Source organism: Balaenoptera borealis (assembly GCF_965194805.1).
Source record: "Balaenoptera borealis genome assembly, chromosome: 15".
NCBI lineage: Eukaryota > Metazoa > Chordata > Mammalia > Artiodactyla > Balaenopteridae > Balaenoptera > Balaenoptera borealis.
In genome coordinates, this window is record NC_138871.1 from 37690948 (window position 1) to 37709175 (window position 18228).

Below are 18228 nucleotides of genomic sequence, written 5' to 3' on the forward strand. Positions count from 1 at the left end.
TCCCTTATCGATCTCCTTACTGATAACTCCCAAATACATGCCTCTCATCCTGATCTTTTTTTCCTGAGCTCCAGGCTCACATTCCCTACTGCCTTCTAGACCTTTTGCACCTGGATACCCAGCTGGGTATCTCAAGCTCAACATGTCCAAAACAAAACTCATCATCTAAACTAAATTCATCTCCCTGCCTCCACCCCTCCCGCCCCGGCACCCCATGGCATTAACATTCTCCTAGTCACTCCGAGGTGACCTAGAAATCTCAGTCACAGTTGGCTCTTCCCTCCTTTCCCCTCACATTACATCCAATCCAATACCAAACTTCCTAACTGAATTGCCACCATTCCATTCATTGCTTTCCATTCCCACTACTGCTACTTTAATTTCACTCTCCTGGTCATGATGACAACAGCTTTCTAACTAGTCTACCCATCTGTCACTCTAATCTGGTGGTACCAGGCAGAATGAATTCATTCCCTTAAACTGCAACTCTAATCATGTCACTTCTCCATTTGATGGGATTTTCATTTGATGGGAAAGAAATACAAATTCCTTAGCCAGGCATACCTTAAAAGCCAAGCTGAAGTACTTTTCTGAGTAGCCAAAGCTAAAGAAAGTGCTTAAGCAGAGTGCCTAAAGGCTCCAAGTTCCTGTCTCAATAGTACTTCTAAAACTTTAATATGCATACAGATCACCTGGAGGGCTTGTTAAAACACGGATTCCTGGGCAAGCTCCCAGAGATTCTGCCTCTGGGTCTGGAGTGAGGAGAATATGCATTTCAAATAAATGAGTGCAGCCAGTATTGCCTTGAGTAGCTCTGATATAGACTCTACTCCATTTATTTGAACATGTTTGTATCAGCCATGCACAGCAATCATCTTCCTACCCCATTGCTATTCTGGTCATCTATTCTCTGCCCCAAGGCCTACAGAAATGGCACCAGGCCCAGACTGGTCTAAAGCCTTCCCAGGGATTGGTTTAAATGTGAACCATAAAATGATTCTGGCCAGTAAGCAACAAAGATATAGTTTGCAAAGGACGTTGGATAAAGGCGTCCCTCACTGAAAAAAGAGACACCTGAGAAAACATAGTACCTTTTCCATCCCTGGCCACAATGAGTATGCGTCCACCCCTCACCTTCAGTTTCTTCTGCAATTTAGTGACTTTGAAGAAAGCTGACCCAAGAACGAGACAAATATACTTAAGAGAAGGAAGAAAAGACTGATGCAGTCTTTGCATGGAATCAACCAACCCTGGAACATCATACTTCAAGATTCATGTGATGTAAGTCCCTCATTTTTTAAGCCAACTGAGTTGGTATTTTTCTGCTCTATGAAATTAAAACCATCCTATTATAAGACTGTTCCAAAACACATATCTCAAGTGTAATTCAAAAATTTTAGAGAAGGGTAGGCAGAAATGAGGAGAGAAAAATAGAAATTAAAGGCCCAGTTGTGAATTCCAAAGTCATGAGAATCATCCCAACACCCGGGAAACTCCCTGATCCCTCAGCCCCCAAGAGCTCAAACTCTGTGACTTGAATAGCATCTGCTATTGGAGGTGGCATTCCTAGCGTTCTAGGTGGTGGCTTCTGAACGTTCAAAGAGGCCTTCCTTTCTACCACAACTCGGCTACGTGGAGGTTTTAATCTGCGCTGTATCAGACACATATCAAATACCCCCAAAACTTTAATTCTTTGCTGAGATGTCTGTCTGTATCACCTTAAGGGCACAAGCCATATAGTGTTATTCAACTTTTTTTCCTACACCTACCTCAACACCTGGCACAGTACAGGCACCTGATAATGTATACTGGAGATCAAGACTTAACTCCTCATATTAGTGGTTTGAACAGCCAGTAATATATTATTTGTGTGTTCAATTTAAATGTAATCTCTTCCTAGAAATCTTTCTAAACTAAGCACGGTTGCCCATTACATGCTCATATGGTAGATCCTTGAACCTCCCCTTTATGACATCATACTTTCTAAAATTTATTCAATGTATATCTTACCCAACAATATCCAAGAATATATTGTATCTATTTTGTTCACCACTGTATACCCAATGTATTCATAAAACAGAACTTGAAACATAGTAGATACTCAAGTAATGTTTATTAAATTAATGAGTAAGAGCCTATTATGATACTGCAATGTACTGGGTATAAACAAGGTAGAGTCCTGTCCAGTGGAGGTAGTACCCGGTAAGGCCAAAGAGAAAGTGTTCAAGAGCTATGATTTCCAGTCATGGAGAAGCAGGGCTAAGAAAAGTATGGGCTGTGTATTGAGTACCTGAAGTACCTAAGGCTTCTCAAGCAGAGGCTGATTTAACAGTCAAGTATCAGGGATGTGGCCAAAGAAATTCCAAACTTGTAGGCAGTTTAGACAAAATGACCTCTAAATTTCCTTTCAATCTTTATTACTGTGTATAAATGTCACCATAATGTTTTCACTAACTTTAGTGATTAAACAAAATTGGGCAACTTATATATTCAAATTTAGCTTCATTTAGGAAAAACACAGAAAAATAAAGTCCGTGTCATTCAATCATAAAGAAAAATTGATTAGTTGGTCTTGTACAATTTTATATGATCTTTCAGTATTAAAGTTAATATTATTTTAGCTTATAAACTATAGTATGACTATTTACATTTACATAGATTTTTAAATGACTCAGCCATGTACATCCTAACACTTGCATGGGTCACAGCCATATGAATGTTTAATAAATGATTTTTGATTAACAAAAATTAAAAGGTACCAGGCTTTTGAGAACTGTTCCAGCACCGAACATGCGGAGCTAGGTGATAATCAAGATTTTTGCTAATCATGCATTGCTTGCTTAAAAAATTTTTTTAACTGTTAGAATTTATACATAAACCAGACTTCTCATTAATAATTAAGATTAATCTTGCTCTCATACAACAGAGTAGCTCTTAAAACAAAAACAACAACAACAAAAACCCAAAAAACAGAAAATATCACTTCTGGAAAACAGAACATTCAGGAGAGATGTGCCAACTAGTTAAATAATATCACTCTGCAACAAGTTTAATGGATGGTAAGGGGCCTATCACACCCATTTCCCATTTGTTGAGAGGAGAGAAAAGGGATACAACATAAAATCACCATCAAGGACCAAAAAATGATTTGACAGGCCTGCTGTGTAATTTGATACATGTGCATTTAGATAAAATTTTTAACCTTGGAAAGGCTTTAAGCTCAGTGAGTCTAATTCCCTTATCTTGGAGATGAAACAGAGCCTAGAGATGCTGACTTGCCTAAGGTCACAGTGGCAGCCACGCAAGAATCCCAACCCTGCTGCATGGCGCCCTGCCTCTCCTTCCTGGAGGAAGTTCTCCCTTTCTCTGTTACAGTGCATTATGTGGTTTACCACCTCCAGGCTGTATGCCACCAAATCTGAATGAAAACTGCAAAAACCCTAATACGTCTGTCTATCAAGGGAAGTTACTGCGTGAAGTGAAAACTACATATCAGAATAAGCATTCTCTTGTGCGTTTCAACTTTTCCTTCTATATTGTTTATTTCCTGGGCAATGAAAAATCGAAGAAAGCTTTTATGTACTCTATAAATATTTTATTACCAGGCCTAAGCATTTTACCATCGGCGTTAATGAATCCGCAACAGTGCAGAACTGTGTTATTTGGTTTTCCTACACTCTTTAGAAGCTTTAAAATTTTAGGCAGGGTTATAACATAAATGAAAAATCACATCAGTCTTTGCCAGGGCAGCAACCAGAGAAAAACACAAACTTCAATTACCTTTGCAGCCAAAGAGCAAGTGGAACTACTGGTAAAGGGAGTGTCCCCTAGAATAGATATCAAATTATAAAAAAATACTAACAATTAAAAAGTAGACTAAGCATAACTTGACTATTTCATGTACATGAATATAACGAATAGTGGGGGTTTTTTAAAGATACAAGTAAAAATCAGAGAAACAGGGAACTTTCTTGATTTACATAAAAAAACTAACAAATATCTAGCAATGGTTTGGAAAACAAAACATTTTGTTGTTTATATAAGTTAACTAAGACAACATAGCCAATTTCTCCATGGCTCTCAAAAACAATTCTTAATTGTCAAAATGGTTTGGGGGCACAATGGATTTCATTTGGCGATGACGGAGAAAAGTAAACAATGGGACTGTTGGCAGAGGTAGAATTTGAATCCTAGACAATTACTTTGCAACGAACGGATGGAGATGCTTGCTTACCAGTTAAGAGAACTGGAAAACAGCTTTCAAATGGAGTACTATCCCCTTTCTCACACATAAACCCAACCAAAAAACACATAAAGTTTAATTTTCTTTCAATAACTTAGCAAGCCAACTTGCAAAGAATTTAGTAAGTTATTAATAGAACGATGCATGCCTGGTAGTAGAATTTTAGAGACCTAAGACATATGGTTTCAATTAATAGTCACTGTGCCTGGGACAATCCATCAAATTACTCAAGACCAAAATGTCCACAATTCAAACACTATTACACCAAGTTCAAAACATGATAGTTTAGAAAAGAAACTGTAGGCTGTGTAAAAAGGACATCAGTCTAGAAAACCAAGCTTCTAAAGAGATGCCAAGCAATCAAAAGGGTGGTAAGTGAATCATATTTCCACATTCACTAAATCCCAAACCTTCAGAGGATCTCCCCCACAATTTTATTCTAATATTGCTGGGATTTTCTCCACTGGCATAAATTCTGGATATCAGAATGAATCATATTACATAAAGTTAATACAGTCAACTCTTAATTATTCATTTTTACAGATAATCCAGTTAGTTTAACTTTTAAATATTTGTTTATATTAACTTTTCAGTAATGGATATATCTGACTTTTTGGGAACTCCTAATACCTGCACTTCCACAAAAAGTACCAAATTCAACATGGTGGAAACTGGAAAATTACAATATATTATTCTTTGACCCAGAGTATTTTCATTATTAGGCCCACTAATTTTCCTCACACAAATTAAGTATCCCATTCTTTTAACTAAAGTCACTACAATTCATAAAGTTACAATTTTCTATGAAGAAAAATAAATACACAGAGAATGTGAAGTGAATGTGAACTGATATTACAAGAAAACACCTACTGTCCAAAATTAACATCAATTTCCTTTTAATTTTTCAATTTATCTTAGAATATTAAAATGGCACTTCCAAGAAGTGTACCAATTAATATTTCTTATTTCTCTAATGTCTAATTTCTTTTTTCCCTGAGTGGGCTTTCACAAATGAAAATCATCCATTTTACTAGAAGAAAGACCCAGTTATCAAGAACAAAGACAATTTAACCAAAGAGATTACAAGATCCATGTTGGAAACAAAGTCTTCATCAGCTCAACTCTTTGAATTTCTTTTAATTTTCCATTTATAACTGTGACTCTGAATTTAACTAAATCCCTGTCTCTCTAGCAACATAGTGAATCCTAAGCTACATCTTTAAAAAATGAGAAGTGTGCCTTAGTCATTGCTTTGCCACCTCTAGTCCTGCCTCAAATCCATGCCACAAGCTTCCTGGGCTGAAAACATCCTAGTCATCTAAATAATCAGCAACAGGCTGAATTTAGTCTTAGGATTTGAGAAGAACCAGGCCTAGGCCTGACCTCTACAACCAGGCCCCAGAATGCTTCTCACCCCTGTATTCATCTGAGACCCCTCCCGTTACACTTAGTTCAGCTAATCTTCCCTGGCTACGTTCCACTGACCAAACAAGAATCACCAAAAAAAGTCACTAAAAGAGAATTCCAACAAATGGAAAATGTGAAGTACTTTTTAAGTGACACAGAGGTACTCAAACGGCTTCCCTTGAAATATAAGAAAGTACTTCAATTTAAGAATATTAAGGGACATTTTTATATAATTTAAGTAGACAAACAGTTTTTTAAAAAGTTCCTCCAGGGACTTTCCTGGCGGTCCAGTGGTTAAGGCTCCACGCTTCCACTGCAGGGGGGCGTGGGTTCGATCCCTGGTTGGGGAACTAAGATCCTGCATGCCATGTAGCCAAAAATAATTTTCTTAATAAATAAATAAATAAATAAAAATTTAAAGTTCTTCTAAATTACAGTATAAGTACATAACACTGCCTTAGCTGGCTAGATGACAGTAGGTCCAGTGCCATTTATAAGTTTCAAATCATGTAGGGAGATTGCCCCATAGCTCTCAGAACTTTTGAAAAGCCAAATTCCAAATGGCACTGACTAACATACCTGGCAAAAGTCACAGCTGCTGATGACCCAGCAGGGTCACAGGAGGAGGTGTCACCTCCAACTGTGACAAGGGGCCCTTTCTCATTTAAGTAGTAGTCACATTTATTTAGAAAAACTGGGGGCCCTGCAACAACCCCTGGGATGGAGAAAACTAGCAAATGGAGATGTAATTTCACAGGCAGACAGAAGGTGACCTGAGGGCAGAATACACCAGCTAGGGAATTAAGCCAGAGATCCAGTAAAGAGTCCTCCTATGAGAAGGAATTCTAAGTGCCTGAGAAACACAGACTTGGGAGATGCCCAAAGCACGCTGAACCTTCTTTTGGCCAAGGAATACATACTGGGAATTCTCCTGCCTATTGACATTAAGTATTTTTATTAATTGAACGTTTCTACCTAATAACTTATAGTCAAAGTGCTTGAGAATGGACATGCCTAGCTTTCCTGTAAAGCAGGGGTCCCCAACCCTGTTAGGAACCGGGTGCACAGGAGGAGGTGAGCGGCAGGCTAGGGAGCAAAGCTTCATCTGCTGCTCCCCATTGCTCGCATTACCCCCTAACCATCACCCGCATTACCACCTGAACCTTCCCCACGCCCCCATCCGTGGAAAAACTGTTTTCCACAAAACCTGTCCCTGGTGCCAAAAAGGTTGGGGACCGCTGCTATAAAGCACATTGCCTAGACTGGAGGGAAGAGATTCAAGCCGAGAATAGCAACCCCAGGTTCCAGGACATTCAAACACGTGTACACAACACACAGGTATCATACCCAGATCTGAATTTCAAGTGCCAACCATAAGGGATACAGGAGAAATCCCAATACAGTACATTGCGTATTGTAAGAGCTCATAATTTCAGTTGTTGATTGGACTGAAACAAAAACTGTCCCCAATTATGTATTCACATCACTGTTGAAGCTTTCCCCTCCAACCCCATACTTTAAAAAAATATATATATCAACTCCCAAGTTGCTGGAGGCCTGAACACCAAACCTGGAATAGGAAAATAAAGAACTGCCATAGGTGCATTGTTTCTGTTTGTGACATGTGGTTATACTTATAGTGGCAATGCTATCCAAAAAGCTACCATCATTTTAAGAAAGGAAAGTAAAATTTACTGGCCATCTAAATGCATTCACGTAATTAATCTCATTTCAGCTTCTCAAAAACCCGTTGGCATAAGTACTAATACCCAATGTTTATATAAGTAGAAACGGAAGTTCAGAAAAGTTGTCTATGATCACCTGTTAGTAACAGGATTCAAACCTAGGTCCATCCCTTTTATCTTTCTCAACATTTACGTCAGAGGTGTTAATAAACTACAGCCAAAAATGTAGGCTAAACTACTAAAAAGTACATGGAAAGTCTGCATTTCTCATTTGTCATCCATGACAGATTCTTTCAGAGCACCCACCACTTGAAGACACTGTATTTCCCCCAGGGATATAATATTATCTTTGCCCACAGGGAACTGACAGTCTAGTTGGAGAAAGAAGCCATTGTTCCTGATAAGTTCTTTAACATAAGAGGCAATAAAAGGTACTGGAAAGGACAAGGGTTTAAGACACATTTATATATGAATTTCAGTGCTTACTAGCTGTGAACTTTGGATAAGATACTTAAATTTTCTCACCTGTAAGGTCACGATTAAAATCTACTACCTCTCAGGGCTCTTGTGAAGCTTAAATGAGACAACATATGAAAACAGTTTAGAAGCCTAATTTGTTCAATCTTTTCCTTATGAAATGGCACAAGCTAAGTGTCAATGAGTGGAAATATCAATAAATGCTACAGCAAAGATCAAACAATTTGATCTTTGCTACCAAAAAAAATTCAAAAACAAAAATCCCAACGCTTACACTTAAAAACTGATCTGTGGAGACAGCAGAATCATTACCCAATAAAGTTTATCACTGATCAATGCAGTAAAGTTAATTAAACATACAGAGAGTTTACACTTGAAGTACAAATTTAAACAATGATAAACAGGAGCAAAATCATGTTAAAAAAATTTTTGGAAGGGAGAAGTGTCATCTTTTTGTGCAAAATTGCCAATTTAAAAAGAAAACTACCACTTAGAGCAAACTGGATGGCAATTAAATGCAATGTTGGATTGAATCATGGAAAAGTAGTCTAGGTCTGTAGTTTAGTTAATAGTAATGTACTTGTGATAATTTTTTAGTTTTGACATATGTGCAACTTTTCTATAAATCTCAAGATAAAAAGCTGATTTTTTTTAAAAAGTGGATGACAAGGGAAAGGAATAACAACATACACAGGTATTGCCACTTTATTTAGAATCTCCTGAAAACAATTAGCCATTAACAAACAGCAAAGGATGTGACATTAGTCAACATGCACCACCTCTGTAGGCTGCGCTAAAGCATAACAACGAGGAACACCTGGAGTTTAATAATATTCTTAACTTTTAAAGTGACTTGTCCACTTTTCTCTAGCATATTATTGCAATACTGGCTTGCTGGTAATTAAATATTGTTGTTGTTACAAAATCCAGCAAACTTCTGACAGTTACCTCTACTTTCTATTCTTGACTAAGACATTTATTCAACCTGAACAGAAGCATCTCTTACCACATACAAGTCATAGCATGAATTTAAAAGTCTAATGACAAGTGACATTTCTGAGCTTAGTGCTAAAGGCAGACATAAGTGTCCCATCTGTTTTCATAATAATGCAGGCAAATTCTCTTACTTGATTATACAAAACTCAAAGAAGAGTTAATAAAGTGATGTAAAACCTACTAGGGCATTTTTATGCGCAGGGCCAAACGATGGCCATTACTGACACAATTTTTTTAAGTACATTACATTTATTGAGAGCCACATTAAGTGGTTGTGAACTTTACTAGCTGTGTGTTCAGCAAGATGGCCGAAGCTTTCACACTCTGGGGTCTGCAAGAAAAGGGTTTACTTGCATACCAGAAGGCAAATCTTATGCTACAAATTGATGACATAGGTCTAAGGTAGCACCAATTTCAATGTGTACACGTTACACACACACATACACACAATGGTACTGCTTAACTCAGTTGAGAGGCATTCCCTAAACCTTTTTTAACACACATGTAGAATTTAGAGAACAATTTCCTAATTTGAAAGAAACCTTAATAATATTTACAGATTTCAAAGAAGGGAAAAAAATAAACACAGCAATGCAGCAAAGTCATTTCTCCTACTGAAATGACCTCCAGCTTCTACGAGCTATTCCCGGTTTCGCAATAAATGAATCTGAGACTCAGACCACGTACACACAGACGGAGAAGCTGAGAACGCTAAAGCTTCCCCAACAGTCCTGGCTAAACCCACCTGCCTTTCCTCAGCCCTCTCAGTTCCCCTTCCCGTCCGCACCCAGAGTTACCTTGACTTCGACCCGGAAAAGAGAACAGGGATTAATCAGCAGCCAAAATCCTGTTTTATCATCATTTACAGCCCCTATCCCAGGGAGCCAGAGTGCTACTAACCTGATTTCAGGGAGGCAGAACTAAATGCAGCAGAGTACAGGGGTATAAATTATACGTATCTGAAACGCCAACCCAGCAGCTCAAGACAGCTCAAATGTCAATTTAACGAAAAGGGTTTCGCAAATAGTACCTCAAATGAACATTTCCACTTCCAAACCACCCACCAACCTCTCGACTGCCAGTACCCAAATTCGGTACTGCTAAAGCAACCCGGGAGAAAAAAGAAGCGTGTCTTACCTTGTACAAATCTCGACATTTTAGGGATTTATTAAAATACTCTGGCCTATATATATATATATGTATATATATATATTCAAAAGCCTAGAGGAGTCACGCTATGGGCAGGTCTCTCTTCCACCCCCGCTTTAACAACCGACGAGTTCCTTCTCCTCTTCCTATGTTTTGCCACTTAAGGGAGTATTTATTCAAAGCGGCTAAAACTGCCTCAAAAAAAAAGAAAAAAAAACCACCCAGGAAAACCTTCCGCACTTTCAAAAGACAGAAACTTGGTGCGACCGAGTCTGCTCGGAACTCCAGGCTACACTGCACCCTTGACACAAATGAGGGCCAGCTGGAGGCTCCCGGAAAAGGTACTATCACACGAACTTTAATTTCATCAATGAAAGAGGCGGATCTAGAGCGGCTACTTCACTGCCCTCCGGAGCAGCACGGCCGCAGGCACAGGCGGGCCGCACCCCCGATTCCCCCTCCCCTCTCTGCCGTCCGGCCTCCGGACAGTTCCCCGGGAAACTCGGGCCAACGGCGGTCCCCGCCCTGCAGGGATCGGGAGGCGGGGGAGGTAGGCAGAAGGGGGGGGGCGATTCAACCATTTCTACCCGCCCATCAACGTCCCGGGACTAAGAGGCGCTCGGCGCGCGGGCGGGCGGGGGGCTCCAGACCAACGCCTCCCTGCTGCGAGCGGCTGCAACCCTGCAGCGGCTTTTTCCCGGGAGGGGCCGAAGGCTACACGCCCCTCCCCCGCAGCGGACACTGGGAGGCCACCCGTGAGGGGAAAGCCGACTCCGAGGGACAGGAGGCCGGGAGGGCCCGCCCCAACCCTCACACATTCTAGTTCCTCCTGGCCGAACCCCAAGTTGGGCCTCCGGGGCCAAAGCTGGTCAGGCAGAGGGGCTCCACACGCCTCAGAGAGGGAAACACACTCGCCCAAGGGGTGGTGGGAAGCCCGCCCCGGCCCCTCCCCAAACCGCCACAGAGACCCACCTTCCTCCTCTTCCTTTAGCAGCTGGGAAATTGGGGGCGTTTATGGCGCGCCTGGAAGAAGGCTCGCAGGCTGAGAGAATGTCACCTCTGAGGCAACCTTCTCTCTCCCCCTCTCCCCTCACACATGCACACCTTGAACCCCTCACCAGTGGTCGCAGCCCAGCTTCTGACCTCCTTCGTCCACCGGGCTGCGGGCTCCCGCAACCCAAAGCCCCCACTTTCTCCCAAACACCTCCCCTCCCCCGCCATTTGGAGCAGCCCCCCTCACGGCGGAAATGTCCCCGCTGCGCAGACAGACAGGAGCAGCCGCCAGTCAGGAGCCGAGGCGGATTCAGGGCCTGGCCAATGAGACGCGCGGGGGTGGCAGGGGGCGGGGCGTATGCGGCCAGAGGCAGCCGGGCGGAGGTGGGCTCTGTGCCCGAGCACTAGCACATGCTCGAGCCCGGATCCCGGGCGCGTTGGGGTTGCGCCTCCAGCGGCTGGGCCAGGGATGTTTCACCAGTAGAACTCACAGCCTTCCACAGATACTTCAGCAAGGGAGACAACCTGAAGCACGAGTGGTTATTTTTGTAGTGCTTAAAAATATTTCCGCTTACCAGAGACTGAAGCTAGATATCTATCGGGCGAGTAGAGCCGGAGCACCCCGCGCAACTACCCCGAGAGAGCCCAGGCCCTTCTCGGTAGACACAAACTCTACCCACACATCTGGTCTTGGAAGGGTGAAGATGGCGTTAAAGAGTAAGAGTAAGCAGTTGGATGTGTGGGACTTAACTAACAGGAGGAGGAATTTAGGGCATCGAAGAAAACGCCAAGCGAAGGCTCTCACACCAGAACCACCACCCCGGTTCCTATTCCTGTAGAGATTTCCGCAGTGTTAGGCGTTTACTTTTCTGATAAAAGGGGAAATGGCTTAAGTTACCCCTCAAGAGGTGCTTTCCTTTTAATAGATTTTTGAAGCCCTCAAGGAAAGAGGATGTTAAAAGAACGTTTGCAGTGAGTCGGGGACTACAAGAGGGCCAGCGCAGCGCCCGCTAAATCGCACCTGATGTTGCCAACCCCACCTACCTGTATGACCCAGTGCGCCTGTTATTGGGTGTATCTCAGACTTTACAATTCATGACTAAAGCCGCCTGCATCAGGACAAATGAATTGTCAGCGCTCTGTTTAGGTGTCTCCAGTAAACCATGTCATTCTAGAAGAGTTTGAGGCCTTGGACAACACTAATCAACCAAGGTAAAGTGACAATTTTTAAATGGCTCATTCTGTAAACAAATTATTTTTTTAGGGCTGCGTATTCGTATGGAAATGTTATTGAAGTAACACAGAAAAGGCCAGTGATTCATTTGTCCTGCTGGAGAATGATAACCCTTGGTACTATATTTCTTATGTGAAATCCAAAAAGATCACACCCAAAAACCGCTCAGCGATAAAACTGATTTCCCCAAAGAAGTGTGTAAAATCCAAATGTCTACATTTTAATAGCATTTGGAGACTGAAGATCTTGATCAGATTCTCCACATTCTTTGTGTACAGTAGAGAAATTGTTCCAGCACTGAATAAGCAGTATTTATCCATCCATCAGCGTTAACACCAAAATAAAATGCTACCAAAAGATTTGAGCCCCATAGGGTTGCTTAGCCTACAAATGATAAAGCTGAAGAGTAGTGAAGAGTCTTTATACAAGGTTTAAGAAGGATGATCAGTTATTTCCTACCTACACAAAAGATTAAGGGAGAGGAAGTAAGTTTTAATTGCAGCAAGAGTATTTGGTAAAACCTAAGAATGACATCTTGATTTATGAGCGATTATATATTGAGATATAGTACCAAAGGATGTGTACATTTGCTGCCTCAAGAAATCTCCAAAAAGTAACTACCTGTCTTCAGGGGTTAGGTCTATATCAATTCAGAGGCTGGCTCTTAGAGAAGTAGCACTCTAGAAGCTATATTCTCAAATATTATTTCAAGTAGTGCCCTGTAAAATGGAATTTCTTTACCCAGTGGTTTACATTTAAATTCTGAACCCCCAAACATTTTGTAAAAGAACCTCCCACTACCTCAGAGCCACTAGAAACAATCTCACTTGGCAGATCACGTGGGATTAAGGAGGAAAGATCATGGCCGTGGAGAAGTTTCAAGTGTGCTTAAAAGGCTGTTGTCTATTTCTGAAATATATTTATACATTTTAATATCTGAAAAATCACTTTGTGTGTGTGTGTGTGTGTGTGTGTGTGTGTGCGATCCCTTTTTTTCATAATACACTACTGTGGAATTTTCCTTCAAGGTGCATGAAGTTGCTATCTGTAGCATTAGAAATTTGTAATGTGGATAGATAGATTTACAGATGAAACCTTTGCAGAAACTTGGGGGGCGGGTAGAATCTAAAGGAAGATGAAATGGGGGCCTTGGAAGGAATGTGTGTACAGTTATGAGTTGGAATGAGATGGATTGTAAACTAAAAAGAAGCCTGAAAGCCAGTTTTTCGCTGGTACTATATATTACCATCCAAGGATGATATACATTCTGCCTATAATTTTCTCATTCCTTCTTTATACTTCCCAATAGAAACATGAGAAAATTCAGTTTAATTTACCCAGTTCCATGTCCTGGGATGTATAACAACCTTGCCATATCTTTTTCTTTAGATGGGAACATTCTATCAACACAAGGAAACAATGGCTACTGCCCTATTTCTAAGCATCCTTTTTGGTGCCTTTTTAGATTTAATGCTTGGCACAGTGTCTGGTACATAGCAAGCACTCAATAAGTGTATTCTGAATGACCAGTTTAGTGCCACTAAATCTTTTTAACTTGCAGTGTTGTGTCCTGTTCGCTACTCTTTGAGAGCTGTAAATAAGATTAAATTTATAGTTTATATCTAGAGGTAAAGAATTTTTAAGTTTCAGTTATTTTCACCTAGAATGTGAACTTGGGCCAAGTATAAGAGTAATAGCAGTAAATGCAACGCCCTGATGACTTTACAGTAAGCTTTGCTGACTACCCACCATGAGCATTATCCAATACGGGGTGGTTTAGAAATTACTAAAGTATGAAATAAGTGTACAGATCAGCAATGTGTGTGGTCTTTTAATTTTTTTCTTGTCTATTGTACCCCCTTTTCCCCACACACAAGAAAATAAAGCAGTGCAGTTTTGGAGAACATGTCAGAGACATAAAAATTTCTGTCATGCACTAAGTGTTTAGCCGAGAGACCAGGCAACAACTATACACTAAACTGTTGCCCACGCTCAATATTGGCTCCCATCTGTATCCCTCTAAATCCTAGACCACCCACTGAAAGAAGAAAAAGGGGCTACTATTAGTCAGAAGTTGCCAGTTACTGACTAGACCTAACAATAGGGCATTTTACTTGAGTCAAAAGGTAACCAAACAGGGTTAACTGGAAAAAGATATCAAGTAATATCTGTGAGACAGACTACTAAATGAATGAGTAGTCTAAAAAATGAATGATGTTTCCAAATACTTGAGAAAGACTTCATTCTTTCCTGTTGCCAACACCCTGTTAATGAATCAGGAAGTTTTCTGAAACAAGTTGTGAATTTCAATTATTTCAATTATATCCTTCCATTTATTCACAGTATGATTTTTTTTAATTACATTTGAAGGTTATTTAAGTTTATATCAAAACAGTAGCAATTATTTCAAATAAGATGTTTTAAAAAACAGGGTTGTCTCACATTACAGATAATTATCTAATGAGTTGATAAACCAATCTTCTGAGTAGTCTTAAAAGTCATTAGGCTCACAAAAATGCAGTTTAACCACATGTGTTATCTTGTTCATGCTTATCAATAATTTCCCTCTGGGTTCTCCTTTGAAAGTTGCATAGAAGGCAGGTCTTTACTATGTTGTCTCCTGTTACTCTTGTTCTGCACTTGCCCGGAGGAGAATGTTGTTGACAAATGGTGATGCCCATAAATTGTTGTGTGTCAGTCATGTGCCAAACTGCATCTACAGAGCCCCCCTTGATTACAGAGGCAGAGTGAGTAGGCCTAGGAATAACCATAAAGAAACAGTCTGTATTCCCTCAGAGTTTCTAATAAACATAGATCGTTATGTAATCATAGTTTGGAAAAACAAAAAACTCACTATGAAATAATACATCTCTTGCTAAACTCATAAGATAGAATAAATATTATACTGCTTTTCTAAGGTGACATATGCATAGATGATGAAGTTACTTATTCTTAGTGACTTTGAAATCCTCATAGAGAAGAGCTGTTAAATAGAAAAATATTCAGTTTAATCCTATTTTTTTCTTCCTCTTTCAACCATATTAAAGATTCCCTGTTGTGCATTCCATCAAACATCTTTTGATGGTTTTCCAAACATCTCTGCTTGGGTCTAGCTTATTAAATTTCCTGCCAGTGCCACCACTGAGAAGGAAGGAATAAAGAACTTCTGTTCCCTTAGTCTCAGGAAATTTATTTTAAGCATTTCACACCCACCACCCTAACTAAATATTAAAGAGAAGATCCTCAAGATTATTCTTTGGATGAAGCCTAAATAACTGGGTAATTATAACATTCTTGACTTCAGCCCAGAGAAATCCATTTGGACTTCCAGAACTGTAAGAGAATAAATATATGTTGTTATAAACCACCAGGTTTGTGGTAATTTGTTTCAGCAGCCATAGGAAACTAATAGAGTCACCATTCATGAGGAACATTGCACAAATAGGTGATAAAAATTATTTTAAACTATTTCTTTTGCAACCATTCAAAAATGTATAATGGTTGATATTCAAAGAATCTAACAGCTCTTTTTATTGACAAACAATGATGAAACATGACATGATAAGGCAAATGGATTTTGAATCCACCTGAACTTTTTTCTACCAAGTATTTTAAAATAATGATGAAGCTTTAATTTGTAAAACACATGTGCATTGTTGGATCAATCAGACCAAAACTACGTTGGATGCCATTAAAAGAGCACATCAGCTGCAAACAATCAGAAGTATCTGATGTCTGTGAAGTCAGAGTTTCAGAACCATCAGAGCTGCACCATCCAGGAGCTCCATGCTGGCTGCAGTGTGCTGAGCACAGCCAAGGACGTATTCTACCATCTGGACATCTACTTCAGCAGCCAACTGCCGAGCATACTACTATGCTTGGATAAGAGGCCTGTGGAACTACTGGACATTATTCATCATCCATTCCACCTGTAGAGACTGTTCATCTTGGGCCATCCTCTGATAAAGCCTGCAAGAAGCTGGAGGCAACCAGCCCAGGGAGTCCCAACTGCCTGCCCCAGGCCTGAAAGGCTTAATATCATGCTTCACAGCTGTAAGCCATTCGAACCATAGAATTAGAAAATTCTGGTCTATATTACCGCCCCACCACTGCTGGGCAGCACACCAAGAAAATGAGAATTTGGAGCAGAGAGCAGTGCAGGGAGGAAGAGAGAGGCTATTCTCAATTATCAATGACTTTTGAAAAGAATTTTACAGAGAAAACGTTAGAGGTTGACAAACCTACTGAAGTTCTGGCTTTGCATGGATCTGTTCAGTAACAAATTAAAAACTAAGATTATTCAAATAATAGAAATAAATTTATTGAGGACTACTGTCTGAATTTTGAGCATCACAGACAGATTCAGAGACTTTAAGTTGTTTGATAATGTAAGCCTTTCTAACACAGACCAGCATGGGATGGAGACCAGATAAAGGCACAAATGGAGTAACAGGATAAGGAAAGAAAGAAGGATCCAGATAGACCAAAACTTTCCTTAAACCATGTTAACTTGAGGATTTTACCATTTTCCTAGTGAGAAGGAATAAAACAATACTAATTATTTGAAATTTTTGTATGTATGTGTGTGTGCATATATATGTATATGTACACCTATATACATATATATGTGGGTATACATTACATATGTCCATGTTTATTTATAATTTATATCCTTTCTTATTCCAAAAAGAATTTGAGGCCAAGACATGTATATTCTTGATTAAGTTCATTGCTTAGTAAATTGCATAATGTATAATTCATTCTTTAGTGGAAATTCAGTTTCGTCATTCTCATCTAATCCTTTTTGTTGTCTGTAGATAGTCATGTTAAAGAACCGCTTTAGGCATTATTTTTTATTTTTTTATTTTTTTTAAATTTTTAAATTTTTAAAATTCTTTACATCTTTATTGGAGTATAATTGCTTTACAATGGTGTGTTAGTTTCTGCTTTATAACAAAGTGCATCAGCTATACATATACATATATCCCCACATCTCCTCCCTCTTGTGTCTCCCTCCCTACCCCACCCCTCTAGGTGGTCACAAAGCACCGAGCTGATCTCCCTGTGCTATGTGGCTGCTTCCCACTAGCTATCTATTTTACATTTGGTAGTGTATATCTGTCCATAGGCATTATTTTTTAAATGGCTTTTTCTCAATATAGTGAACCCAAATGATAACAGTCTAGATTCTAGGGTCCAGAGAGATTTAGGAAGTAAGCAGAATTCCTTGTTGTATAGGTAGGTATACTAGATTAGGTATGTTATACATTACAGTTGAGCCTTGAACAACATGGTGGTGGCGGGGGAAGGGGCGCTCACCCCACCTGCGCAGTGGAAAATCTGACTACTGCTATTTCTGCCCCAAAAACAAAGGAGTAGGAAGCTGAAACAATTTAGATAGAATCAGGACTGAAACCCTAGTTCTTAAGATTCTACCTATTGTGATCTCTAATTGAACACAAACTCTCCCCCACACTTAATTAATTTAAAGATCTGTAGAATGAAAATAAAGGTGCTATATTTATTGAAAAAAATCTCTGTACAAATGGGCCCCTCCAATTCAAACCCCTGTTCAAGGATCAGCTGTACATCATCAGTCTCTAAAGCTGTAAATACTGAAGTCCCTTCAGAAGAATCACTACAAAATATGTACCATCATCCAAGGGTTTTTCTGTTTGTTTTAATTTATTGGTGTTTTTTTTTCTGTATCAGGTTCTCATAACAGTATTGGTTTCTAGGGAGGCAGAAAAGTATATTGGAAAAAGCAGACTTTAGAAAACAGCCTGTTTTTTTATTTTGAATTCTGCCACTTAGAACCTGAAAACCCTGGATAAATTACTTGGTTAACTTTATGAGCCTTAGTTTCCTCACTTAAAGATGAGAATAACAACTAATATCCTGTCTTGCCTCCTACAGAGTTATCATAAAGATCATCTCACTCAGTGTTGGCAGGGTATGAGTGATGATGATGATTTCAACTGATGGCTTCCTGTATTGCCTTGCCATAACATTAATCTCGTTAGTGTTATTACTTGATTGTAATT

The 18228-nt window shown here is 39.8% G+C and overlaps 1 protein-coding gene across 7 annotated transcripts in view; it reads right to left on the reverse strand.

The window, feature by feature from the left end:
- Nucleotides 1-11195, reverse strand: part of UGP2 (UDP-glucose pyrophosphorylase 2) — a 56914-nt gene extending 45719 nt beyond the window's left edge. The window contains exon 1 of one of the 7 annotated variants that reach the window (XM_082358186.1): nt 10930-11195. Coding sequence is in view for 3 of the 7 variants with exons in the window: in XM_082358183.1 (XP_082214309.1) it covers nt 11062-11178 (117 nt within the window). In the remaining 4 variants the exon portion in view is untranslated. Of the gene's footprint in view, nt 1-9945; nt 10598-10929 lie in introns of those variants that run through there. The other 6 variants (XM_082358184.1, XM_082358183.1, XM_082358188.1 and 3 more) reach the window with 6 other exon arrangements.
- Nucleotides 11196-18228: the final 7033 nt, after the last annotated feature.